Source organism: Scomber scombrus, chromosome 7 (assembly GCF_963691925.1).
Source record: "Scomber scombrus chromosome 7, fScoSco1.1, whole genome shotgun sequence".
NCBI lineage: Eukaryota > Metazoa > Chordata > Actinopteri > Scombriformes > Scombridae > Scomber > Scomber scombrus.
Genome location: NC_084976.1, coordinates 14,653,193 through 14,679,918, shown reverse-complemented (window position 1 = coordinate 14,679,918; position 26,726 = coordinate 14,653,193). Strand labels below are relative to the sequence as shown.

At 38.4% G+C, this 26,726-nt stretch overlaps 3 protein-coding genes across 3 annotated transcripts; 2 read left to right on the top strand and 1 right to left on the bottom strand.

Annotated features, from left to right (window-relative positions):
• The first annotated feature begins 59 nt into the window (after positions 1-59).
• On the top strand, positions 60-10,196 carry LOC133983788 (myelin-associated glycoprotein). The gene is made up of 13 exons (XM_062422982.1): positions 60-154; positions 1,085-1,160; positions 1,268-1,663; positions 1,770-2,066; positions 2,387-2,486; positions 4,926-4,961; positions 5,045-5,077; positions 5,194-5,235; positions 5,492-5,518; positions 6,720-6,755; positions 6,864-6,935; positions 7,061-7,088; positions 7,185-10,196. Exons 2-13 carry the CDS (start codon positions 1,115-1,117, stop codon positions 7,245-7,247), a joined length of 1,176 nt encoding a protein of 391 aa, XP_062278966.1. The 5' UTR covers positions 60-154; positions 1,085-1,114; the 3' UTR covers positions 7,248-10,196.
• Positions 10,197-12,774: 2,578 nt separating this feature from the next.
• On the top strand, positions 12,775-17,905 carry LOC133983388 (uncharacterized). The gene is made up of 15 exons (XM_062422458.1): positions 12,775-13,285; positions 13,376-13,660; positions 14,711-14,878; positions 14,951-15,244; positions 15,331-15,366; positions 15,466-15,804; positions 15,908-16,204; positions 16,306-16,420; positions 16,582-16,629; positions 16,786-16,812; positions 16,987-17,013; positions 17,092-17,139; positions 17,403-17,468; positions 17,576-17,624; positions 17,722-17,905. Exons 1-15 carry the CDS (start codon positions 12,940-12,942, stop codon positions 17,746-17,748), a joined length of 2,172 nt encoding a protein of 723 aa, XP_062278442.1. The 5' UTR covers positions 12,775-12,939; the 3' UTR covers positions 17,749-17,905.
• Positions 17,906-19,364: 1,459 nt separating this feature from the next.
• On the bottom strand, positions 19,365-21,537 carry LOC133983801 (urokinase plasminogen activator surface receptor-like). The gene is made up of 5 exons (XM_062422997.1): positions 21,492-21,537; positions 21,025-21,135; positions 20,786-20,929; positions 19,753-19,863; positions 19,365-19,621 (listed from the first exon to the last, which is right to left on the bottom strand). The coding sequence occupies exons 1-5, from the start codon at positions 21,535-21,537 to the stop codon at positions 19,365-19,367; spliced, it is 669 nt and encodes a 222-aa protein (XP_062278981.1).
• Between the last annotated feature and the right edge of the window lie 5,189 nt (positions 21,538-26,726).

Sequence of the window (26,726 nt, the reverse complement as noted above, 5' to 3'; positions counted from 1 at the left end):
TATAGACCTCCCTCTTAGTATATACTGGTAGTGTATACTATATACTATACTATATTTTTGTCAAATCTAGAAAAGCACACAGCATCCCATCATTCAGAAGGACGTATTTTTAGTCCGTACAAACAGCTGATCAGCCAGACAGCAGCTTCATCAGGTAAGATTCTGCTAACACTACGTTATACAATAAATGTTGGTTCGGTACATTTTCTTGTATTCTGAATCAGTTAAGCAATTCTGGATATTTGGGTTTGATATATAGGCCCACCATATTTTATTGATCATTGTTGTTTGTTTGACTGATTAGGTTTATTCCTTTAAAGTGTGTGAGACTGATTGGTTAGAATGAATAGAAAAGAGAATGCAGGCAATCCACACAATTCACCTTTCACAAAATCACGTGAAATATTTCAGATGAGGATTTTTAAATAGTTTATGTATCACTGTTAAATATGTGTAGTTTCAGAAGTATGATGCATATGGTAACTTTATGCAATCGTAAAATGTTTATTGTGAAGTTAAAAGTTAATTGCTGGCAACAATTATCCAGTAGTTGCTGTATTTCATACTACAGTAAAATTGCTGTAAAACCAACGACAATAGTTTTTAGCATACTGTAAAATTAAGTACAGTAATATACCGTGCTGGAAATGTTACTGTAACTTATTTTACAGTGCTACAGTATAACCTAAAATATATGAGTGTAATTATTACAATAAAATACTGTTATTTAACAGGTGATGAAAAATCATAAGAGGGACATTTTACACAACACATAACTGCAGAAAAAAGAGAATTTATCATTAAATTTGAACCATAGTCATAATAATACAGTACAATAATAAAACTAGACACCAATAAAGAGAGATAATTGACAGGAAGATGGCCCGCTTTTCATTTGAAGATGGAGGCTTGTGATGTTTTTCGTGGTCGTTAAGTATTATTGTATTTATATCTACAGTAACATACTGTGCACAGCTTTTGCAGCAAAAAACTGTTGAGAATACACTAATATTACTGTGAAAACTATAAAATAAATTCACTGTGTGTTATATTTTGTTTGTTTTGTCACTTAAATGTCCCGCAGTACAATACACCAGTAACAAGGCAGAGAAGTATGGAGAACGACAGAAAGATGATGATGCTCTGTCTGCTTTTGGCAGGTAAGATGATTAGTTGTCCCTTTGTTTCAAATCTCCTTCCTGTATACATCCCAGTTAAACTACCAGAAGTCATTTGTATCTTTGCATCTTCGGTTACTCTCTTTCAGCTATTAGCAGCCCTGTGTTTACTGGAGAGTGGAAGGCCTCTGTTGCCAAAAACCTTGATGCCCTTGTTACATCCTGTGCCGTGATACCCTGTTCATTTACCCATGCTCAAGATGAGCTGCCCCACTCCAGACTCAGGGGGATCTGGCATCGTTCAACAAACCGAGAACAACGCATCTATCATGATGATCAGACGACGATCTTGGAAACCTTTCGCGGCCGCACAAAGTTGTTGGGAAATTTGGGCCAGGGCAACTGCACATTGGAAATAAAGGAAATTAAAGATCATGACAATGGCCCTTACTGTTTTCGGGTTGAATTGGTAACAACAGGGACTGAAACATCCAAAATTGACAAGTTCTCCTTTGTTGAGGATTGTGTCAACTTTAAAATGATCAGTATGTCACCAACTTTCCAACAATTCATAAATCTATACCAGTTTTCTATGTAACAACAATGTGCCCTTTTCTTTATCTCTGACTTGTCCTTTTATTTCATTTACAGCTGAACCTCCAAAACCAACTCTGATTCCACCAAAGACAGCCATTCAAGGTCATCCCTACACCATCACCTGTTTAGTCCGCCATACCTGCCCCTCCCATATACCTCAACTCACATGGAGTAGAGGCACTGCAGAGGAGATCCTTGAGGTTCACAGAGAAATTCATCAAGGTACCTGGGAGGCTCAGTCCACTCTGACTTTCATCCCTGAGGAGAAGGATGACCACACAGGCATCACCTGCACTGCTGGATTTTTTGGAGGGGGGAAATCCACTGAAAAACTTACGCTTTATGTAAAACGTGAGATGTCATTTGTTCATTTATTTAGTAGAAAATGTTTTGTGAACCTTTTAAACTTGTGGTGGTCATATTGAAGGTAATATCGGTCCATGATGACAAAGTTTATTTCTTACTAACTTATTTACCTAATAAGCATGACACTGAAGACATTGATATCAGCTTCAGTGTAGCTCATCATAATATCAACATATTATCTCATACTAACATTACCTGCATTGTTTTGAATATCCATTATTTTAAAGCACTTACTGGATGTTGTCTCAGCTCTTTTTGTGCAATTAAGGATGAATTTCTTATTTATGAATGTTATCAATTTGTAGGTACAGAAAACTATAACCACATCATCATTCCAGCAGTAGTGGGGATAGGCACTGCTATGATCGTTGGAGGCCTCTGTATTTTCATGGTGAAAAAATACAAGTGAGTCATTTCATTTCACTGTTATACACACTAAGAAATCAAAGTACAAGAATGTACCTAAAAGGGTGCTTTGTTGCTCCAGCAGTACCCTAGCAAGGTACGAGGTCTTTGACAATTGCTACATTTTTGTAGCTTTTTGTCTGCAATTTTCACTTCGTCTCAATAGTCATGTTCAAGTACATCGCAGTTTTTATTAGGGTTCTCAAATTCAGATTATCACCTGCCATCTATCCCTTATGTTCAGATTTGAAATTGTTTCAATCTGATTGGAGCTAATTAAACAACTTGAATGTAGCTTTTGAATATTAAGGAGGTGAATGTTCTATCCGTATTTGTGAACTCTAAAATATATTCTGGAAATAAGGTTTTTGAAATTGAACAATTTGAAAGTGGCTATTGAGAATCTCACAAAGTGAAATTCAGGCCACATAAATTCAGAAAGGTGGTTTTCAAAGTCAAACATTTCAGTGCAAAAAATTCAGTGGTATTTAGCAAGATTAAAGTATTCAGTAGCAATAAAATGTCAAAATGTAGCTTTCAATGTCTGATATAATTTAAATTATTATTGGCATTATTTGCTTTGTAACAGTCTCTGCAACACTGTCCCATCTTAGGACAGAGAAATAAGTTTACACATTGGAAATGGATTTGTGACTCACATGATTAAAATGAATATGATTGACAAGTTAAGATGCGTACATAGGTACAGGCACACTAAGTGAAAGTTCTGCTGTTCTGTTCCGCAGTTTTGTAATTAGGATGAGTAATGCAAATACAGAGAAAGAAAAGAATGAGTGTAAATTAACCAGTAGCATGTGGTTAATATTATGCGCAGAATTGCCTTTAACTGCAAAGACATTATATTCCTCTTTGCCAATGCAATGTGATAATGAAATCATCCAAAGCAATGTTGACAGTTTATGAGACTCACTTGTCTTAACGTCTGTTTCATAAAAATGCTTATATCTGCAACCTTCCTTTTCCTTGGAGACTCACTCATAGTCACTGAGTTCTTCTGACTGTGTTGACAAACAAGTACCATACACACAAAATCAACATTATCATGCCTGCCTGTTAAGGATATAAACAGTTTTGGCCCTTTAACTTACCAATACATAGACGTAGACATTGCAACACTGATAGGAGAAACAGTTTTAGTGGGTTAAAAGACAGAGACCTCAGGACAACAGCTAGTGATACGCTTCTAGCCAAGCTCTACAAGTTTTTTTGTCTTATCCCAGACAAACTCTGAAATAATGCAACACAACGTAACATGCTGCCAATATTGTTGTGCAAGTGTTGTTTGAGTAAGACAATGTCTTGTTGCTCACCTCGGACCCACGTCTAATCAATGTATAAAATTAATAAATACAGAAAAACAAGTCCCTGTAGAGAATTGCAAATTTAAATGGCTGGGAAAGTGACGATTGGTCAGCCTGTCACAATGCACTGTAGTTAGTTTGTATCCTCTGGTGTGTGGGAAAATGTATCACTTCGTGGAAATGTGCAGTGCTGGTTCTAATCAAAAGCCCAGTGGGGAAGTCAAAAAAGAGAAAAAAGAGGAAGAGAAAGAAATGGCTGCAATAAAAAAACAAAAACTGCTGTTTAAAGTTCCGTGAAAAAAGTCGTATTTGCAGTAAGGTGGCTTTCGGTGAACACTGATATTACAATACATGAGCCATACACTGCCTTGAGATGATTTAATCCACTGCATCATTGTCTTGTAATTTATGAGTGAATATTTCAACACTTGGTTTATTGAGCTGTAAAGGCAGACCTGCTCCCAGCTCAGCTGAACTACTTATTCAACTTTTGACCAACAGATGTGTGATTTGACATGTCAGCTATGCTTGAAGCTCAAAGTAATTTGAATGGCCAGGATGGGTAACATCAGGTGGATGGGATTTGTGCAGCGAGACGGTGTGGGGGGTCCATGAGTGTCAGTACCCCGGGGCCCCTGGGGGTATTAATCCAGCCTTGGAGTCAAATCAAGAAATCTTAAGGCCCAGTTACTTCCCCCTGAATTTTGTTGCCTGGTTCAGTTATTATTGAATTATTTCATATGTCACAAGCCTGACAAACCAGAAAACATGGTCTCTGCCATTTCATTTCTAGGAACGCAGTGCGGTATGAACCAGTTTGTACCAGTTGAAGTTTGTTAAAAGAACATTTTCGTACCTTTTTCTGTCAGCAATGATTTTGTACCTTTGAAATAAAACAAAGGTCCACATTTACCACCTTAAGTACCATTTCTGTACCTTACCGGGTACTTTTCAGACAAATGTACCTTATTTGGGTACAGAAATGATACCGCTATTTCTCAAACTGAGAGACAGAGCACATCAGACAACTCGACCTCAATTCATTTTTAACACATTAAAGTTTGTGTACAGTATGTGCTTCTTAATTAAAGGTTACTTTTTGTTTTCTCTGCTTAAGGAATCGCATCGCAGAGCTCCAAAGTCAGGATGGCACGTAAGTATAAAAATATTGTAGATCAGATTCAGTTTGTTGTTCATGGATATCTTGTGATTTCAGTTATTTTCTGTCACATTTAGCATGTGGAACCGGCTTTCCAGGATGTCTCGCAGGTAAGAGAAAAATGTCATTTTTTCTTTTTTCATCCTGAAAAGTTGAATAATGTAAGAATAGTGTTATCTTAGTAACTGGTAACTTTAATAACAAATTTTATCTGGGACATTTTCAGGTTTCGTTCTGATGGCCCCAAACCATCTCATACTGATCGAAGGCAAGAAGCATTTTAATCTCTTTATCTCTCTACATGCTGTACAGTAGCCTAATTCTAGTGACTCATTCTACACTGTTCTTACAGCAGCTTTGCACACACCACAGAATTGTGGCCCCACTGTGATTTGCATTTATGTGCAGAAGTGCAATTTTTAGAAAAGTGTTTTTCATTTGTTTTAAGGAAGGAGAAGATCTGTGTTTTTATTTATATGCTCCACCTCATTTGCATAGTTTCTGTTCTCTTTTCTCCCCCGCAGAAGATCTATTTGGAGCAGATTTTCGAGGTAAGACATAAGAAGTTTTGATGCTTGCCTACACTGATAAGTTTCACAAGTTTCTTCAAATTCACGTCACAGGTCAATGACATTTTGGTTTTTACAGTTAATTCAAATTTAGACTTTGGTCTACTACTTGGGCGCACTCACACTAGGGCCAGTTGTTCCGTACCCCGCTGGCCCGCACTCACATTACTCAAACCCAAGTGTACTCAAGCACGGTTGCCTCCGACACATTGCTCAAAAACATATAGACAGTTTACTCTCATAAAACATGCACAGGTGTGTGTTCGCGTGCTGTGCGCCGGTAAAACACAACACAGCCGATCAATTAACACAACGCACTATGATTAAAAAGTGCAAGCTTGTTCTTCTGAGTCATGCCTGTGTAGTATGCAGTACTAGATACTTGTGTAAAAAAGACTCTTGTAGTAAAAGCAGACGTCCTGATTCAACTCTTTACTCGAGTAAAAGTAAGACTTAGTTTAATGACTTAGAAGTCGCCAAATGACTTACTTTAACGAATTTTGTTTATATAATGCAGATTTGTAAAATATTACTTTTATGAGGTCACAGTCACAGACAATTAACTTAGCATTTCATAATTGTGATAGCAACCGTGCAGCAGATGTAATGAAGTCCACGCAGCATGCTGGATGCAAACTAATATTAACTTATTCATTATAGTGTCGATGGACATAAATTGAGTTCTTTTGCCTTAATAATGATAAAATAATACACAAAAAATGGTCGGATTGGGAACCCATACATACATAATGTCTCCACGTTGCATTTAGTGTTGCACTAAATGACCAGGGCTCAGCTAGTGTTGCCTTTTAAAAATCGTCGATTCCCTGGAAAATGGGCTTCTTTTCCCGGGATTTAAAATGTTATTTTAAATAGTTTCGGGAAATATATTAATCCCTAGTGCGCATTCGTGACCAAGTGTACCGTGCTCAAGCACACCTCTTCCAACCGTACCGTGCCAGGGAAGTGTACCGTACTCAAGCACGGTACACTTGCACTCACACTAGCCAAATAATCCGGATTTTAGGGGGCAAACGTGCTTGGGCACGGTACGATTGCCTAGTGTGAGTACGCCCATACATTTCTCTCTCTTTATTTTATATGAATATACAGGAGGTGATTGTTTTGCTTTAATATTTGAATAATTTTGATTACATTATGTCCTAATTTACCTCTTTTGCAGAAGGCCTAAAGCAGACAGGCAGGATTTCGTTCATATGTAAGTGTATTTTTTTTTAAAAGAGGGAAAAAATGAAAAAAAAAAATTTTAAATCTTTTTTTATAATCTTTTTTTTAATAACATAATGACATACATTTTAACTCACAGGCCCAATAATGCATGTTCAAAATCCAGCGCTGACCAGAAAGTGTCCAAGCCTCACTTCCCATCCCCCAAGAGGTATCTGGCTCACTCCTCATGAACCTTAGCAAAATATAGACATCATATATAACAAAAGTTGGGTTTTTCTAATGCCATTCTTTTTCTGTCTTCTCGTTGTTGATGCTGTTATTAATGGACGTCAGTCAACCAAAATCCTACAATTACAAAGAGGTATTAGGAAACTGCCAAGTATTTACAATCATAAATGGCATACAGTACACAGACACTATCAACATATGTGACACTAATCACTTCAATCTCTCACAGGAACTTGATGATGGTGATGATTACATAAACACTGCTGACCTCAACGTCTATGGAAACCTCTGAAAAAAAGACAACTTTCCAAAGAGGGAGGATTTGTACCCACAGCAGCTAATCAACTTAATCATGCTCGCAATGATCATTTAGTGCATTTAGTGTTTACACTTTTGTTGTCTTTCCATTAAGAAAAATGATCTAATTCTGCCACTGTAACCTAATCTTTAAATTAGGGCTGTCAAAGTTAACGCAAATTCATTTTAATTGCGTTATTTTTTTTAAATGCGCGATTAATGCACACACGTTGTGTTTGACCATTGTCCTGATCTGTAGTTTGGAAATAAGTAAGCGATACAGCAGTAACGTTTAGGATAACAAGCAGAAATGGATAAAGATTAGGTTCTTATGAACAGCAATCAGCTCCAAAGCCCTGCCAGATGTTCTATCCACAGGACCAAAGTTATTTGCATTAAGTAGTACTTCGAGTTTCATATACCAGTCGCTGACCAAGCAGCTGATACAGAGAGACCTCCTTCTGCTCAACAAAGGCAGACCACTAGTGTGTGTGTAAGTGTGTGTGTGTGTGTGTGTGTGTGTGTGCGCGGAGCCCTGCCAACAAGTATGCACTTTGCGAACTAGGCACGCACTTCGACATCAGAGTACGCCGGTACGATTTGTTACTTTAAAAGTATGTTAAAAGGTCGACAATGCCCTGTGAGTTTCGCGGGTTGCCCTGTAAGCAAGTGTATGCCAATGGGTTTCTAGCCTATCGAAAAGCAAAAGAAGAAGAGTTCGTCAAATCATAGCATCATATTCGTCCCCCTTGCTTTCACCTGCCCAGGTCTATAATTTTAGTGAGCACCATTCAGCAGCCCAATTAAAAAAAAGTGAATCCATGTACTTCAAAAGTTTCTGTAAAGTTAGGAGAGATGGCCATGCCTCCGTGTAACCAGACTTCCCCACCATGCGTTCTGTACAGTGTGCAATACTGACATTGACATCAGTTATCAAGGAGCATCAGATAATGAACACGGAATGTTCTATGCATGAAATCCGTAAAGGTCATGATTGAAATGACATTGAAGTGACATCCACGACAGCCTAGCATCACCGCCACACACGTGCACCCACAACTGTTACATTATCCTTAATTTACTATGGTGTTATTTTTGTGCCACTGGGAACCCCCACAAGCACAGACTTTATATTTTAAACAGAAAATATTAATCCGAGCAAACAAAAATGTGTCTTGTCTGTCTCAGCTCTGTCTGTACTCTTGCTTACTCAAATAAGTCTGACTGCACACTCACTAATGCCCCATAGAGAAAAGTTGTTGAATGATGAAAGCACCCGCTGAAATTTCATACATCGTTGAATAGTTTAACTGAATCAGAGACAGTGCATAAGGCTCTCTTCGGGTACAGCTGCAGAGTGAGGCCTTGAAATCCACCGGACCCGGCCCCGGCGTTATGTCCCAACTGGTTTCCAATTTAACTGTTTTCCTTACCGAACAGCTCCAGCTGTGTTGCGCTTCCGTCAGCAGATTCCTCACAAATTCACAAATAAACACAGCATATTACTGGAGATTTTTAAGTCGCAGTTATATACTGTAGTGCTCACTTTCAGAAAAATATTCGCTGCAGTAGATGTGAACTGCGACTTGAAAATCGCATTCATTGGATGAGCCTGCTCCATTCCACATTTTAAGAACAAACAAAGAAAATAATATATTACAATTATATTTTTTAAATATACAACCATGGAAGTTGTAGAATACTGAAATAGGAGTTGATTTAAGTTGCAAAATTGGAAGTGATAAGAAAGAACCGGACCACAAGAATGACCATGATTGAGAAATGCACAGCAGGAAAGCAGTATAAATACATCATGGATTACATTGAATAGACATATAAGTTGTGTAGTTTTCTCAGTATCTTGCGGCATCAGTGTCACCCGCGTACATTGCATGACTGAATATTGACCGGCTCATGACAGTAGAGGGAGGGCCGCACACTCGCTTGCAACGACTGGTCTGCGGAGTATTCATGACTTCACCGGTCTACCGGGAATTGTCCCGTCTCTCCCGATGACCACCCCGCCTTTAGTTCGGGGTATGAACAGGGCACGCCCTCTCTCGCTCTGCACAGCAGCATATTGGGCTTGCAATTAAATCTGTGATATTTAGTGAGAAACATGACAAATGGCTAGTTAAAAAAAACGTATATGGGGGCATGTTTTATGTGTTGTGAATTAAAAAGGGTACAATTAGCCAAAACAAAAATGGCAGGATCTAAATTCATGTAGGCCAGAACAAAGATAACATCCCAGAGGAAAATGTCACTGCTGTGCTTACAACAGTCTTTGTCTTGCAGATATAAAGTAGCTCTCATTTAGGGATTATATAATTCAGATCTAAATGGAGCAAGAGAATTGCATTTTGAGATCTTCAGTTGAATTCTGTGTGTGTGTGTGTGTGTGTGTGTGTGTGTGTGTGTGTGTGTGTGTGTGTGTGTGTGTGTGTGTGTGTGTGTGTGTGTGTGTGTGAGAGAGAGAGAGAGAGAGAGAGAGAGAGAGAGAGAGAGAGAGAGAGAGAGAGAGGTGAATGACTGTAGCTAGACCCCAACTGATATGATGACAGTAGATTTTTCCAGCATGCAGTATTTAATTGTGCTGGATTGTTTCAATAATAATACACATACATTTGCATAATGCCAGCATATGTATCCACTCCCATGTTAATATGAATATTAGAAACGTGAAAAATATCCCTTTTAAAGTACATTTCGAAAAAAATTTAAATTGTGCGATTACTATTATAACTAATACTGTATTTTTATTTGTATAATTCGGAAAATGGTAACATCCAGTCACAACACTACTCAGGCTAAATTAACAAATGGCGTCTGAATCATCTATACAGTATTATAGTTAACTCATGACAATCAAGCGATTAATTGTGATTAAATATTTTAATCGATTGACAGCCCTAGTTTAGATATACAGAAGGTTTTCAAATATCTGCCATTATACTTCTGCTTAACTCTAAGTATGCTGCTGTTCATTTTAGTATATTTGTTGGTTTAGGCATGTTGTCACAAATGTTGGTCCTAAACAAAATGCCACAGTGAAATTGAATTAAATACACAATGTCTTATCAGCTTATTTAATTCAATTTGAATTTAATTCAATTTGAATTAAATAAGCTCAAACCCAGTTTTTTCCTGGATTGTATTACTTTTAGAACCCGCCCTTGTGGCATCCTCCGCCTACATTTTAGGGGAAGTAAGGCTACTTCAAAAGATGCAAAAGGTGCAAGATTAGTGCCATTTGTTACAGGGGTTGGAACTCTTTATATAAAACGCTATATATAAAAACATTTCTTACATTCTACTGCTTTAAGTGGTATTAGTTCATATGCTGAAATGCTGTATTTTAAAGCATTTGGTTAAAAAAAAAGAAAAGTGATGTCATTGCTTCTCCACAGTGACAAAAAGTAACACAGGCTTTATTAGAAATCCCTTCTTGCATATGACAGTTACTGGATACATTAAAGTTTTAAATAAACATTAACAAAATTGCTGTGTGGTTTTAGATGCATCATAATATGGTTTGCTTTAAAGTGCCTTTAAATTGAGTGTTTTTATTACATTTCTTTGATTATAAAAGGGTTAGGGTCAGGGTTATGTTATGTTTGCTGTTATTTGTGATTTATTTGTGATGTAATTTGTTGTTAATATACTTTATTGTTTGTCTGCACATCTTCCTCATTTCTGTCTATATTTACAAGTATTTCAAAATCAGGTTTACCTATTAGAATATGTTTGATTGAATTAAAGATAAAGAAATAAAGAGACTCAACGTGATTTTTTTTTCAGTACGCCGGCATGATTTAGCAGGTAGATGTTTTTTCTTTCACAAAAAACTGGTAGAGCAGTCTATATGTTAGCAAAAATTATGGGCAGGGGCCTTTAAGGTTCTACTTTTCCCAAATCAGTCTATAAAAAGGGACTCTCTATTGTCTAGAAAGTTGGCTTTCAGAGCTTAAGGCGTACTTTGGACTGTGCTTATTTTGTCGTGTTTCCAAAAACAGTCCCAGAGCAGAAACTAGTGTTGAGGGTTTAGTTGTTCCAGCAGGGCCGTTTCTGGACATTTTGGTGTTCTTGTCTGATGCCCCTGAGGTAATCAATCTTTTCAATGGAATATTTCCTAACTATAATTCTAATAATGTATTTTCATATACACTAGTCCATGTTAAGACTTTTTCTAGTTGTAATCAACATCTGTGCTAGGATGTTGTGAACTCCTCCACAGACAGTTCCTGTTATTGCTGTACAGTCTGAACTATGGTGCAAGTATTATCTGTCTGAGACTTTCACACACAGCTGTCTATGATGCAACATATATATTATTATTTTTTTAGATTTTCCCTTCACTATAGAACTTACCCTGCACACTTCAAGCCTGTATTAAAGTTAGTTAGTTATAACTTAGATGTGTTTTAAAGCTGAATTACACCTGCTCGCTCAGTGCTGCTGTCAACTGAAACTATTGATTGCTGTTTTTTATATATTTTGAGCAGAGGTGGGAAGTAACAAAGTATTTGTACTTAAGTACATTTTCCAGGTGTCTGTACTTAACTTGAGTAGTCTATTTTTCTGACGGCTTTTTACTTTTACTCCCTACATTTGAACACAAATATCTGTACTTTTTTACTCCTTACATTGTCAAAAAAGGCTCATTAGGCTACTTGTTTCAACCTCGGTGACATTATAAAAAGAAGACATGACATGCAAATAAGCAATAAAAAAGCGATTTTGTTTTTTGGTGTGTGTAATAATGCAATATTTCAACACTTGGTTTATTGAACTGTAGGCGGACCTGCTCCCAGATCAGCTAAAGTACTTATTCAACTTTTGACCAACAGGTGTGTGATTTGACATGTCAGATTGACTGCAGACGGAGTGTGGGGTCCATAAGTGGCCCACACTCCGTGCCCACACCCCAGGGGCTATTAATCCAGCCTGGCTGACAGCCCTAATATTTATTTATATTCTCTCTGAAATGTGGCTTGCAGCAAAACCAGACTGTGTCCAGTGATTTTTTTTCTGTTCAGGTTGTTAACAAAAGAGGAAAACTATCCTTTTTTGTGTGCTGATAACTTTTTTCATTTTGCTGAGTTATCAAAAGAGATATTGTGTATTATTGATGGTAAAAAAAAATCTTTTTTACTTTTGTACTTAAGTACATTTCAGAGCCAGTACTTTCTTACTTTTACTTGAGTAAAGGAGTTCAATCAGTACTTCTGCTTTTATCAGTCTTTTTTTACACAAATATATGAACTTCTGCTTAAGTACAGAATGTGAGTACTTTTGCCACCTCTGATTTTGAGACTCCTCGGTTCAGAGATTCACATGGTGTGGTTTTGGTGTTTTTAGGAGCAGAAGATACCTCTGGGAAATATTAAAAGGAACCACAGGTGTGTATTCTAAGTATATTTTCTGTCTCTGCGTGTATACTTTCCATGCACAATACTAAGATGGTCATTTTTCATATATTTTAGGTGTTTCATAAGATGCCTGGCCATTTCCTCCTGAACTACTGTATTCTAGGTACTACAGTTTCATAGTGCACTGTTCTTCTATCTAAGTTTTTTTTTATCATACATATAAAAACAGACCTCGTCCTCACATTTTAATTCTCTTTGCATAATGGTCCTCTTGCAGGATTTATTTTCTACAGTGCCAGGGCTTGGACTGTAGAGATGCCAAGCAATATCAAAGGGATGAAAGGTTCCTGCCTTGTCATCCCTTGCAGATATGATTACTATCGTTATCCACCCCGGAGACCAGACCGTGTGGTTTGGTACCAGTATGTGAGCAGAGGATATCCTTTGGTCTATGACAACTGGTATTCATATGATGTCATTCAGATATTTCGAGACAAAACAAGCAGATATACATCTACATATAGCAAAGACTGCAGTCTCCAAATCAACCCATTGGATTGGTCTCACCACAGACAGAAAATCTACCCCTGGGTAGATCCAGAAAATGTTGGGAGTAGTACCTACCGATTCTTTGATACAACCGTAACAATTGAAGTAGTGGGTAAGTTGTTAATGTGAGCTTATAAAAAGTTTAAACATTTAAGTGGATTATTTTAATGTTCATTAATATATGAACATTTTCTTTGTAAAGACAGGGCAGAGAAGCCAGATATTGTGATCTTTGGAGAAATGAAGATGGGAAAGTCTGTGACTGTGCAATGCACTGTTTATCACACCTGTCCATCATATCCGCCAAACCTGAGTGTCAACATCCCAGGACACCACCGTCTTACTCCCAGTTCCCTGTCTGATGGCACATCCAAGATCACCTTGACAGCCACTATGAACATAGAGAGTGATCAGCAAACTGTGGAGTGCCTTGTTCGACACACTGGTGGTCTCACTGCAAAGTCATCTAAAACCTTAAATGCTGAGTGTACGTTGTTACGTATCCTTAACATTACGTATCTTTAATGTTGACCTGAAAATGTTAACCTTTTACCGTTAATATCTCAGGCTCCATTTCACCACTGACTATCAGCAGTACATCCGAAGAATTTCTTGACGGTTACTCCAAAACAATAACCTGCACTGCCTTATACACATGCCCTCAACATTTACCAACTCTTACATGGAACTATGATAGCATGCCAGCCTCGACTGATATCAAAAAAACTGGAAGTGCGCAATGGAAAGCTGTCTCCACATTGACATTCACAGCATCAGCTAATGACCATGGAAGATCTTTGATATGCTATTCACGCTTCACTGGAGGACAGAAACTGGAAGCAAGCATTACACTTCGGGTTAAGAATGAGTACAAATAATTTTTAACAACAGAACTTTATTTACTGCTGGCTCTTCACATAACATATTTATTTATGTTTTCTTAAAGAAAATATGCAGTCCCGCGGTTGGTCTTTCACCACCCCTGGCAGCATCACAGGCATGAGAGGCTCCTGTGTCATCATTCCTTGCAGATTCACTTACAATGACATTCAACCTGCTGATCTCAAAGTTATATGGTATTTGTACCAGAGCAATAAATACCCACCTGTATATGGCCAAACACAGGATGTTATGAATAAGTATCGCGGGAAAACCAGCTTGACTGGATCCGTGAGTACAGGGAATTGTAGTCTTAAGATTGAGAGGTTGGAGATGTCGCACAACCAGGAAAGACTTTATCCATGGGTGGATAAGAACCCGATTACCTCCTACCATACACAGGATTTCACTTTTAATGATAAAACAACTCAACTTATTGTTTCAGGTAAGTATCTGGGTACATTTGCTCCACCCTCTTAATAATTGCCAAAATTTAAAAATGAAGTTATTCAAATACCTATTACTGGTTGATATCTAGACCAAGCCCAGGACCCACAGCTGAGTGTCATTGGTATCCTCAGAGTGGGATAGCAGAGCAGAGTGTCCTGCACTGTGCGCCATACATGTTTATCGGCTATCCCCACCCTGAGTCTAACAGGCATACCCGGAACTGACCACTTCATGGACACTCTGGTATCTGATGAGATTTGGGAGAGGAAAGTGGAGCGAACTTGGACTGTAACAGAGGATAACCAGGATGTGACGTGTAGTGTTAAGTACCAAGGTGGTCAGACAGCCACAAATGAGCTCAAGCTCAATGTCGAATGTGATGCAATGTGGTATTTGCATTCAAATGCTCCTGTCTAGAGTTAAGCATCACTTTTGCATCTCTGCTCAGGTCCATTTGAAGATATCAGGATGGATGAGTGGCAAGGCGAGGCAACAGAGGATGTGGCAAAAAGTGTGATTTGCTCTGTGTCCTACAAGTGCAAGAAAAATACACCAGTCATCGTGTGGAATTACGAAAACATGCAGAATTCACCAAATTCTAAAAGAATCTCCAGCAACACCTTTAAAACTGTGTCGAATCTAACCTTCATTGGCTCTCTAGAGGATGACGGTAAATCTTTGACCTGCACTGCTCGGTTTATGACTGGGGAGACCTCAGCCTCTGCAATCCTTCATATAAAAAGTGAGTTTCTACATGTCATACATTGTGGTCAATTAAAAATGAGAGGAAGATTTTATTGACAACCCATTGTTGTCATTTTTTTGCAGAATATGTGGAAGAAACGGATCCACATGAAAAAAACTGTGGGTTTACATGTCACTTCATTCATTTCGCTACCATGTTATATCTCAAGTGAACTTTTCTTTACAAGCAAACCAATATGGCCTTTTCTCTTTTTACAGTGCTAAGCAATCTGGCTGCTACCGTCCCTTCCAGATTCAAGGCCCTTACACGCTCCTGTGTGGTGATTCCCTGCAGCTTCCAGCACCACGACGATCTGCCTATGACACGTGGGATCTGGTCCAAAAAAGCTGGGGGTGTTGTCTATCATAATGGCCGGAGTAATGTGCTTGACCATTTCAAGGATCGCACCAGAATATTAGGAGACTTGAGCGAGGGAAATTGCACACTTGAGATTGATGACATCAAGCCCTTTGACAATGGGCCCTTCTGTTTCCATGCAGAGAGACAAAACGACAAATACAAATTCAGCAACAGCTGTGTTTTTATTATTATGAAAGGTCTAGAGTCAATACTAACTATTTAGTGGTGAAGTATGTCAAGCCATCTGTTTGCGTTCTAATGTGGAACAAAAGTACTCTTCTTTGTGTTTAATTTGCTCAGCTTCCCCAGAAAAGCCAGTGATAACCCCAGTCCCAGCAGAAGTCGATGCTGGCTCAACAGTCTCTGTCTCGTGTTCTGTGACGCACACGTGTCCCTCACATCCTCCAGTGTTTTCATGGAGTGTCCCTCACTTCACCAGTAAGATCACACACACTGAGACAACACAAGGCATCTGGGAGACAACTTCCACCATCACTTTCATGGCTGCTGGAGGAGACGGAGTCCAAAGCCTAAACTGTACTGCCACTTCCTGGCGCGGCAAGCAACAAGCCAGCACAGTCAAACTGAACGTGAAGGGTTAGAGTACAAAATTCATCATGTTGCAATATTATCATATATTGAGCTGTGTTATTTCCTTAATACATTTGCATGACACTCAAATGTTACTTCATCACCAGGATCCCTGACGTACCAGTTGAAAAGAACTCTCCAAGTAGTTATCCCAGTCTCAATTCTAGTTTTGATTATAATCACCTTAGCTGCAGTGTTTGGAGTGGTCATCTATAGGAAAAGGTAGGGTCAATTCAGAATGTGCTGATACATTGATATCAATGCTACTGATGCTGGTATTTATTTATTTAAGAATGCAAAGGTCAACATTAGTATATATAATTAGTATAGTGGCTCTAGAGGGAAAACATGACAGATTTTATGGTATTTTTTGTAACCAACAGGAGGCATACTAATGACTCTCTAACACCACCACCTCGGCCTGAGAAAAGGTATGTAGTTAAAGGATAGGTTCACAGTTTTTCAGGTTTGTTCTAAAACAATAGTCAGGTATCCAAATGAAACGTAATTGTGACTGAACCCTCAAGTTCTGTATTTCCACCAAAAAGTATATTAAATTTCTGTTTCTGGCATTTAAACATTCACAGGAGATCGCTATGGGGTAGATTATCCAGGTAAGCTTGTTTAATAACTGCCTTTAGTTGGTCCCATATCATGCCAGATAAAAATAATGATTAACTGTAATCTATGTACAGCTATTCTTCAACAGTAACTTTATTTACAAAGTAACCTAATATGGTAAACCTATATCCTACTAGTAAATAGTAACACTTTTGCTATCCATACAGGAGGTCCATTTGGAGCAGATTTTCCCGGTAAGAACACCTAAGAGTAAACATTTGCTTTTAATCCATAATGGAATTGCATCATGTTTACATTTCTACCCTCTTCAGTAGAGTGGATGATGATCACGTTGGTTGGCACGCTGAGAGAAAACCCAGGTAGGTGTTCTCAAATGCTGGTTTTAGTTTCTACTGCTCTCACTGCAGTGCCCATCTGTTTTAAATGGAATTAAACTCTTCAGCTTTCTGTTTATTGCAATTACTGCAAGAAATCTTAAATATAAATTAAAAATATCAAACTAAATAGCTAACATATTAATTAGCCATGCAGACAACAAGGCAAACCCGGTATTTGCTATTTATATGTGTTAATCAATACAGGTTGATTAAATCAACTAATATTGTTCATGATTTCCTACTAGAAACAACATCACCACTAAAAATTGTGACACTCCAATCGCTAAGCAACGTTTTCCATCCCCAAAGAAGTGAGTTTTACAACACTTCTGTTTCTTTCCATTCTAAATACCTTAGCATTGTTCTCTATATTGTTATATGTTAATTATGCTTCCTCCTATATTTTTGTTTCGTGTAGTAATCGGAGACCTCCTCGCCCCGTCAAGCCTGAAGATAACTGTGCAGTGGTAAGTGGAAATGCTCAAATCACACGTACAGTATGTACATGTACAGAGAACAGTTATAGATTTGAATTAATTTCAATTTTCTTCTAATTTATTGCAGGATTACAATGTGTATGGCAATATTTGAGTTCTTCATGATACCTTCTGCTCCACGACAATGATGTTGTTATTATTTTACATTTATATATACACAGTACACAGTGGTATGTGTGTGTGTGTGTGTGTGTGTGTGTGTGTGTGTGTGTGTGTGTGTGTGTGTGTGTGTGTGTGTGTGTGTGTGTGTGTGTGTGTGTGTGTGTGTGTGTGTGTGTGTGTATGTGTGTGTGTATTCATTCAGCTAAAATATATTTGCATATATAATCAGCTATCAACTTAATGTTGTGCATCTGTTCAATAAACAATAATGCCTGATTTTGCCTCCATTGATTGGTTTATCAATATGTAGCCCAGTGGTCTGAGCATTCATTATAAAAACAAAGTCATAATTTTGCCCAGTTGGTAAAGGCTTGGTCATATCAGCATTTAAACCTGTGAAAACCACTTAACTGAATCTCCTCATTAAGTGAATCCACTCGTAAATATATGTAAACTGAAATTTGACACTTTGACCAATGACAATCTGTTTTGAAAGTACTGACCTTTGAGGGACTGCAGAGCCAGACACGGCACGAAGGGGTTAAATTAACTTTAAAATAACTCTATTGAATGACAGATGAAATAGAAAGAACCCCAAGAGCTTTTGTGACCATGTCAGCATATTCCCAGCTACTTTACCAACTAGCCATGCAAGTATACTCTACGTCAAAAGAAGGTTTAACTTTATGCAATAGTTGTTATACTGTTATACCAAGCTATGGCTGTAAGCTATGTGTGAATGTACTGTATCACAAAGACGAACCTGTATTGACTGCCTGTTATGAACAAACTTGTCCACTTGATGGGGGTAGACTGTTGGTATTTAGAACCCATCAGTCATCTCATTTGACCAAATCACTATTTGTGGTTAAAAATCAAAAATTTGTATTATATTTTGAAGGCTAATCAACAAAAAATGTTGACGCACACATCTGAAGGCTTTTACAAAGGCAAACCATCAGAGTGTTTGAGTGTTATTTGTGTTATGTTTCTGCCTCTACAACAGCCACAGCCTTTCTAATTCTTGCTTGTGGGCAGAAGTTTTTCATCACTGGATGTTGGTTCACTTAATAGTCACTCAAAGTAGCTTAGCTTTACCTCGCACACAATGGCAAAAGCCCCAAAATAGTACAAATTGTCTGATCTTGTGATTCACACTGATACGTTAATGTAAATATAATTTGGGATCTTATCATTGGTGGAGAAGCAGTTTGCTCATCATGAATTTTATGCTAATAACCTTCATTCTACCAACTTTGTATCCTGGTTATATGACACAAAATCTAGAAGTAAATTTTACATTTTAAACCTACGAATGAGACTGAGAAAAGATTCAGAAAAATGAAGACAAAAACATACTTGAGCAGAATTTAGACATTTATTCATTTCCAATGATATAAAATTTGTAAGGTTGATAACAGCACTCAAAAACACCAAAATAATTACTATTATCTTTGTAGGCATTATGCAAAAAAGGAATCAGCCTGTAGGAAACTGTATACACCAAATGGTATTGTCATATTTTACTTTCTCGTTCATTGTCTGAAAGGATAAGGAAAGGACTGAGTGCTAAGAGGCCATGTGAAGATGATTAGGAAAACTGAAGTGTTAAGAGAACACAACCAAAGTAACCAGTGCAGTCAATAGGAGCAGAAGGCCAGCACTTATGCTGGTGGCGTTGCCAGTTTTGTCGGGGGTCTTGGAGTTGCTGGCTTTGCGGGGGATGTTTGGACCGTTGCAGAAATCGCCCTGACAGCATTTAATATCTGCTCCAACAGCCCCCATCATTTGTGCAGCTGCTGTATCAGAGCAGACAAGCTTGGACGCACAGCCCTTCACGGTAGTCTTTTCGTCTCCTGCCATCACTGAGAGAATGTTAACATACTTTTTGTGAGTGAGATTCAAGTTGAAATGAAAATAAGAATCACAAAACATTCCTCTGAGCAGAAGAAATACATGGAACAGAGGTAGTTACTTAAAGCTGTTGGCCAGTTACCTGATGTTGAGATACAGTATTCCTCATTCCCTTCACAGTTTAGGGTTGCAGTGCACATTTGTCCATTGCAGTAATAGCACTTTTTACCATTGGGACTGGGTTTACTGGGCTCTGTAACATAGAAGATACATTATTCAAAATGCTGCTAGAGAGTTTTTGTCCACTTTTTTATAGTCGCCTGTAAGTGTAAACAAAAGCGTATTAAGTGAGATATATAAAATGTAGAGAAATTTGTCATTTGTCTGTTAATTGTCTAATTATAATTTGGTGATTTTTCACATTATGTGATCATGAGATCATGATTGGCCCATAAACAATATAAAAAAAGACCTGGACGTGAAGATAAATACACCCCATCTCCCTCTAACTCTTTCTTTCTTTCTCGCTCTCTCTCTCTCTCTCTCGCTCTCTCTCTCTCTCTCTCTCTCTCTCTCTCTCTCTCTCTCTCTCTCTCGCTCGCTCTCTCTCTCGCTCTCTCTCTCTCTCTCGCTCTCTCTCTCTCTCTCTCTCTCTCTCTCTCTCTCTCTCTCTCTCTCTCTCTCTCTCTCTCTCTCTCTCTCTCTCTCTCCCCCTCTCTCTCTCACACACACACACACAAACACATCTGCGCACATAAAATGCTCCACTGTAGCAGTTGGGGGTAACATGCCCTTGGGCTACTCTATAACAGATGGTGATGGAAGGAAAAGTAATTTTCTTCATCATGTCTTGGAATTCACGGATTGTTTCTCGAAAAATGTCTACTCCAAACCTTTAGTCTCAGTTTTGAATACGTAGGACTCACCGCATCAGTCCACAATACCTATGTTCATAACGTCAAAATAAACATAAGCAAATCTGAATCTGAATTGTATGTTTTAGCCTGTTACAACACTTTTTTTAAAATTTCATTTCAAACGTGACAAGTTCAATAATTTATTGAAATTTTCCATTTACCAGTTTTTGTTCAGGAAGCTGAATGCCAATTTTCAATTAATACAGGACTCAGTACAAAGAAATTATTAAATATCAATAGACAACATAAGTAAGTTACCATCAGCTTGCTTGTTGCAGAGATCGGTAGTGCAACACTTATTGGAAATAATGTTTCTGGCCGTTCCGAAGTTGACTGACAAATCAAAACACTGCTGAGCGGGGACACAACTTTTCATTGTGACATCTGACACTTTAGAACCACCTGCAACAAAAAAACAGCAATTAATGTAGACTGAGCGAGTGCAAATCAGTTTTACAATACTTGCAGAAATAACAATGTAAATTACAACGCCATACCTGCATAAGTAGTCATTCGCATTGCACCACACTGCAAGGGGCATTCTGCTGTTGTCTCCGTGCAGGTTCCTGAGGGTCCCGGTTGACAATCATAACACTTCAAGGTGTATGCTAATAAAACACAAACTCAGACAAGTTAAAAAAAAAAAAAAAATTTAAAAAAACCTTCTATCAATTCTTCTCATTTACAAAGAGTAGACAAAATAATTCTATTGCATTAATTCTCAAGTAACACTTTTTTTTATTTATTTTTTTATCAGTAATAGAATTGAAAAGGGGCCAAATCATCTGTTCACAAGCTGTTGGTGAGGAGAAACACAGAGAAAAGCAGTCACCAACAGCAAAATAACATGTTTGTTTTGGAAATTGCTATTTATGACCCATGTCTATAGCAATACATTTTTACAAGCAAATTTGGCATCTCAAAATTACATGAAGATTAACAAGAGTACAAAACAAAAACTTGCCTTTAGGGAGGAGCACAATCCCAAAGATCAGTACAAGGAGATTCATTTTGTGATGGATGCAAATGACTTTTAGTTGCAGCTACTTGTTACGGCTTTAAGTAGTATCTCTGAGAAGGAGTGGACTGTATCCTGGGACCACTCCTTCATTCCTCATCTCCAATAGTGACAAGATGTGACTAAAAAAGCCTTTTACATTTATATTTCTTTGGAAATGTATGTGTTTTAGTTCATTTATTTAAGTTTTTGTATGTTGTGTTGATTTTTCTAAAGAGCTGCAACCCATATAAAATCTATGCTATAACAGAGACAGACAGATAGAAAAGTATAGATACAAACACTGGCACATACTTTGCAGATAGACTGAATGCAGAACTAATAAAATGCAAACATTGACAATACATTTTACCTCTACATTTTACCTCTGCATTTTACTTCTTTTCCATGCTGAACAGCAGGATCAACCCAGTGTAATTAGCTTCATACACTTCCCATCAGCCTTCTGGTTGCCTGCACGCAAAGCTATTAAGCAACGATCACTGCCAACACCTTTTGTACCTTGCACGCATACCTAGATGTGCGCAAAACCCGGTAAAACAAAGAATTATTTCCTCCTGAACATGTATTAGTATTACTTCGGGTTGCTCAACTCATTAACACTCTTCTGAATCATCTAATCAATCAAGCTTATTACCAATATAAGAGCATTTTCAAAATAATTTTATCAGTCAAGTGCACAATTGCAGGTACTGACAGTTTGCAACAAAGAGGAGAGAAACCATGAAAAAAAAGAAATACAGATGCTTCTTGCCCAAACAGCCTCTACATTACACAAAAATATAACTAAAACTACTTCCACTTTTACTTCTCTACATTGACTAAACAAGGACACTTAACCTAACATAGGCCACATAGCCTCAAACCACTCAAATATGTAGGTGGGACAAAGTGAGCATGCTCAGACAATTTAAAGGTTAGGTTCTCAAGTTTTAAAGCCTGTACTAAAACAACAGTCAGGTGCCCAAATTGATATCAACACGTTTTTTGACACGTTTGTTTTCTTCTTTCCTGTTCATACTGGACAAAATCCACAGCACTCCTTCCAATTAAAACATTTATTTAACTATTTATTTAAAGAACATATCTTTCAAAGTTACTGTTTTTCAGTGCCTCCTTTTTCTTACAATCCTCACGCTGCAGCTGAACATATAAACACTGTCTGTCAGGTACAAAGAGGGAGTTTTGTATCAAAAGGACTGTGGAAAACTGTGGAACATTTTATTTGACTAACTCAGATGGTTGATGTCTCATATTAGCAAGCAAGCACAAAAACTTTTATTTACATAGTGCATTTCCCTCCAGGTGAAAAAACAATGTGCTCCACAGAGCGTGACCTACCATAGATGTTGCAGCCAAAAAAACTATGTGGATATTATACAAGATAAAACATGATATATGAGTAAATACAATTAAAACAAATACATGAATAATACACGTGATTATGTCTTTCTTGGTCTAATCAGCTGCAACTCCTGGTTGAGCTTAGTCTCATTTTGATCATGGTCTCCAATTGGTTGTTGTGAGGGTTTTTTCATAAGGTATGTACCTAAAGTAAGTATAAATGCTGCTTTTGAACACAGGTCTAAAATGGGAAGTTAATGTCAACAACACAATTAATGCAACATGGGGTAAAGATGTGACTGTACAGTGTACTTTTAAGTATCCAAAAGCATACCAAAAGGAACATTTTCAGCTTTACTGGAAATTGCCTCAGAGAAGTAAATTTGATACCAACGACGAAATTAAATGAATTCCTTTTTTAACCAAATGAAAATGTTGTGGTTGAGAAGTACAAAGGAAGGACCAAGTTCGTCGGAAACAATAATAATGGTGACTGCTCCCTCAAGATCCTCGACATCACGGCTAATCAGCAAAAAAATGATTTGAGAATTATCACAAAAGGAGAGAATTATAGTTTCCAACGACACCCTATCTCCATTGTTTTGTCTGGTAAGAGTTTTTATTAGGGCCCGAGCGGCGACTGCAAGTCGCCTGGCGAAAGCCCTATTGAAATTGTAATGTTTATTATTATTATTATTATTATTAGGGCCCGAGCGGCGACTGCAAGTCGCCTGGCGAAAGCCCTATTGAAATTGTAATGTTTATTATTATTATTATTATTATTATTCTTCCGACATTTCGTGCCCCAATTTCGCCCCTTTCCCAAATGCGAAAATGCTTATACTTTTGCACGGACGTCCGGCCTCATCCGAAATTCGAATGGCGGAATAGCGCCCCCTACAAAGTCCAAAAATGCCCATAGGGAATTTTGCTAACTTTGTCCTATACTCACAAAATTCGGTACACATATGTATTATACCCACATATGCAAAAAAGCCTCTTGACCTCATGACCTCAACCCAACAGGAAGTCGGCCATTTTGGTTTTGATTTTTCCCGCCTAAAATTAACTCCTCCCACAGCGTTCGCCCGATCAAGTTCAAATTAGGTACGCAACATCTCCAGACCTAGCTGAGCTTAAGTTGTGCTCTGCGCATCCGTAGGTCAAAGGGCGTGTCTGCCAGGGCTCAACTAACTTTGGCGTGCTAGCCATGTACATACGAGTGGATCTCACGCCCAAATACTTCATCCAATCAGCTTCAAACTTGCTGGACATGATGATGGCTCCGCCCTGAACGTCCCGATATATTAACTTCCCACGTAACTCATAGCGCCCCCCGGTGGTAACAGGAAGTGAACTTATATTCATGAAAAATACATAGTTGACCCCATCAATTTCATTCCACTTCTAAAACATGCAGAACCAGTTGGTGAAGCTACATTATGAACACTGTGAAGCTACGAGTAATGGCGTCCCTGTGGGGGCGTGGCTACCATCAATTCCTTGCCATGAAAATACATTTGGCTTTTTGATGGCTTTATTGAACACGTATCATCATGAACATTGATACACAGGTCCAGGGTGGAGACCTCTTCCATCTGATAGGGGTGTCGCTCATGTCGCCCCCTAGTGGAAACAGGAAGTGCCATTTTTTGCATCAACATTGTCCGATTTCCACGAAACTTCACATGTGTGATGAGGGACTGACCCTGAACACACCTGCATGCATCCCATTACTGCCCCCTGGTGGATGAACCATCAACTGCTCATAACTCCCTCATGCTTTGTCCCATTTCCACGAAACTTCACATGTGTGATGAGGGACTGACCCTGAACACACCTGCATGCATCCCATTACTGCCCCCTGGTGGATGAACCATCAACTGCTCATAACTCCCTCATGCTTTGTCCCATTTCCACGAAACTTCACATGTGTGATGAGGGACTGACCCTGAACACACCTGCACGCATCCCATTACTTCCCCCTGGTGGATGAACCATCAAATGCTCATAACTCCCTCTTGCTTTGTCCGATTCACTCCAAACTTCACATGAGTGATGAGGGGCCGCCCCTGAACGCACCAGACCACACCAGACCATATGTGTAACTACCTGTGACTGCCCCCTACTGGATGAACGAAACATTGCATTTTTGGCCTCCTTCCAGGTTTTTTCTCACTTTCTGCTTCACGCCACAGCCCCGCCATGCCTCAGGCCCCGCGGTGGCATGGGTGAGCGAGGGCCCGCCATCGCCGCTTGCAGCTTTAATTATTATTATTATTCTTCCGACATTTCGTGCCCCAATTTCGCCCCAAATTTTCCCAAATGCGAAAATGCTTATACTTTTGCACGGACGTCCGGCCTCATCCGAAATTCGATATTTTCGGGTGGTCGCACATGGTCAACGCAGAATGGCGGAATAGCGCCCCCTACAAAGTCCAAAAATGCCTGCTTGCGGCTTTAATTTTAGTTGTGATTTTAAAGTACTTTTTCATGTAAAGGGAAATGCAACCACTATATATATCTCTCTCTCTTGGACAGGTGTTACACCAGTCCGTATTAACCTAGGTGGTGTGTTTCTGTATCCAATAGTTGCAAAGAAAATGTGTAGCAGGTTAATATATATAATCATAATGAAAGCTGTCCCAAACTACTTCATGGTTTGCAGATACTACAAGTCCCCCAATGACCACTCCTTAAGAACAAAACTGTAAGTTTGATTTTTGCAAAGGTGGTTTTAAACCTAAAAATCTGAAATTCTGTTTTCTTTATTAAAAAGATCACTGTTCACAACACTCTTTATCTTCTTGACAGAGTCTACAACTGAGCCGTCCTCAGCACCAGTATATCACGCCCTCTGTGTACCACTCATTGCATTTCTGATTATTATTTCTGTCACTGGAATTGTTTTCCAGAGAGCAACTTCCCTTTAAGATCAATCAGCATTTTCCATTGGGAAATAAGGACACTTAAACAGCTCAAACTACTTCACAATGTACGTGGAACAAAATGAGCATGCGCAGACAAGTTAAAGGTTAGGTTCTCAAGTCTGTCCTAAAACAACAGTCAGGTGCGCAAATGAACCAACACATTTTTTCCACTGTAATCATTCTTACTGTTCATACTGGCCTTAGAAGATCCCCTCAAAATGCAGTTACAATGGGACAAAATGCATAGCACTCCTTCCATTCAAAAATGTATTTTAGTTTATTTAAAAGCGAATATGAAGCTGCTACTATCCAAATTAGTCAAATCAAGTACATATCTTTCAAATTTACAGTGTTTTAGTGCTAAATTCCCCCCTTTTTCTTTTTCTTACAATCCTTACACTTCAGCTGAACAGGTAAACACTGTCTGTCAGGTACAGAGAGTGATTTTTGTATCAAACCCTAACTTTGGAAGAAATCCACTTTATTTGACTATCTTAGATGGATGAAGCCTCATAATAGCAAGCAACAAAAACTTTATTTATATAGTGCATTTCACTCCAGATGGAAACACAATGTGCTTCAAAGAGCGTGACCTACTTGCAGCCAAAAAAACTATGCAGATAATGTAGGTAAAACATTAGACCAGTGGCGGCCGGTCAATGCGGGGCGCTGGGGCGCCGCCCCCATCAAATATCTGGCCAAAATCTACTTAAACATATTAAACATAAATGAATTAGATAATGCTAAATAATTATGAAATAAATGGTATTAGTTAGCAAGATGGTCCTGTTAGCCTCTAAGCACCTGTCATCATTCATTATAAATCGATTCCAAATGGTATTTTATTAATTTCTATATGTACTTCCTGTATGCGGGGCGCCGGACTAATGGAAGTCAATGCAAGCCC

What these genes read in the sequence shown, in the direction of transcription:
- LOC133983801 (XM_062422997.1), bottom strand. Translation starts at nt 21,537, where the DNA reads ATGAATCTCCTTGTACTGATCTTTGGGATTGTGCTCCTCCCTAAAG. An exon ending in CTGCAACAAGCAAGCTGATG is followed by an intron (nt 19,864 to 20,785) that starts GTAACTTACTTA and finishes TCTATGTTACAG; the next exon opens with AGCCCAGTAAACCCAGTCCC. An exon ending in ATACTGTATCTCAACATCAG is followed by an intron (nt 19,622 to 19,752) that starts GTAACTGGCCAA and finishes ACATTCTCTCAG; the next exon opens with TGATGGCAGGAGACGAAAAG.
- LOC133983388 (XM_062422458.1), top strand. Translation starts at nt 12,940, where the DNA reads ATGCCAAGCAATATCAAAGGGATGAAAGGTTCCTGCCTTGTCATCCCT. An exon ending in AGTCAAACTGAACGTGAAGG is followed by an intron (nt 16,205 to 16,305) that starts GTTAGAGTACAA and finishes CTTCATCACCAG; the next exon opens with GATCCCTGACGTACCAGTTG. An exon ending in CTGAAGATAACTGTGCAGTG is followed by an intron (nt 17,625 to 17,721) that starts GTAAGTGGAAAT and finishes AATTTATTGCAG; the next exon opens with GATTACAATGTGTATGGCAA.
- LOC133983788 (XM_062422982.1), top strand. Translation starts at nt 1,115, where the DNA reads ATGGAGAACGACAGAAAGATGATGATGCTCTGTCTGCTTTTGGCAG. An exon ending in TGTCAACTTTAAAATGATCA is followed by an intron (nt 1,664 to 1,769) that starts GTATGTCACCAA and finishes TTTCATTTACAG; the next exon opens with CTGAACCTCCAAAACCAACT. An exon ending in TTCATGGTGAAAAAATACAA is followed by an intron (nt 2,487 to 4,925) that starts GTGAGTCATTTC and finishes TCTCTGCTTAAG; the next exon opens with GAATCGCATCGCAGAGCTCC.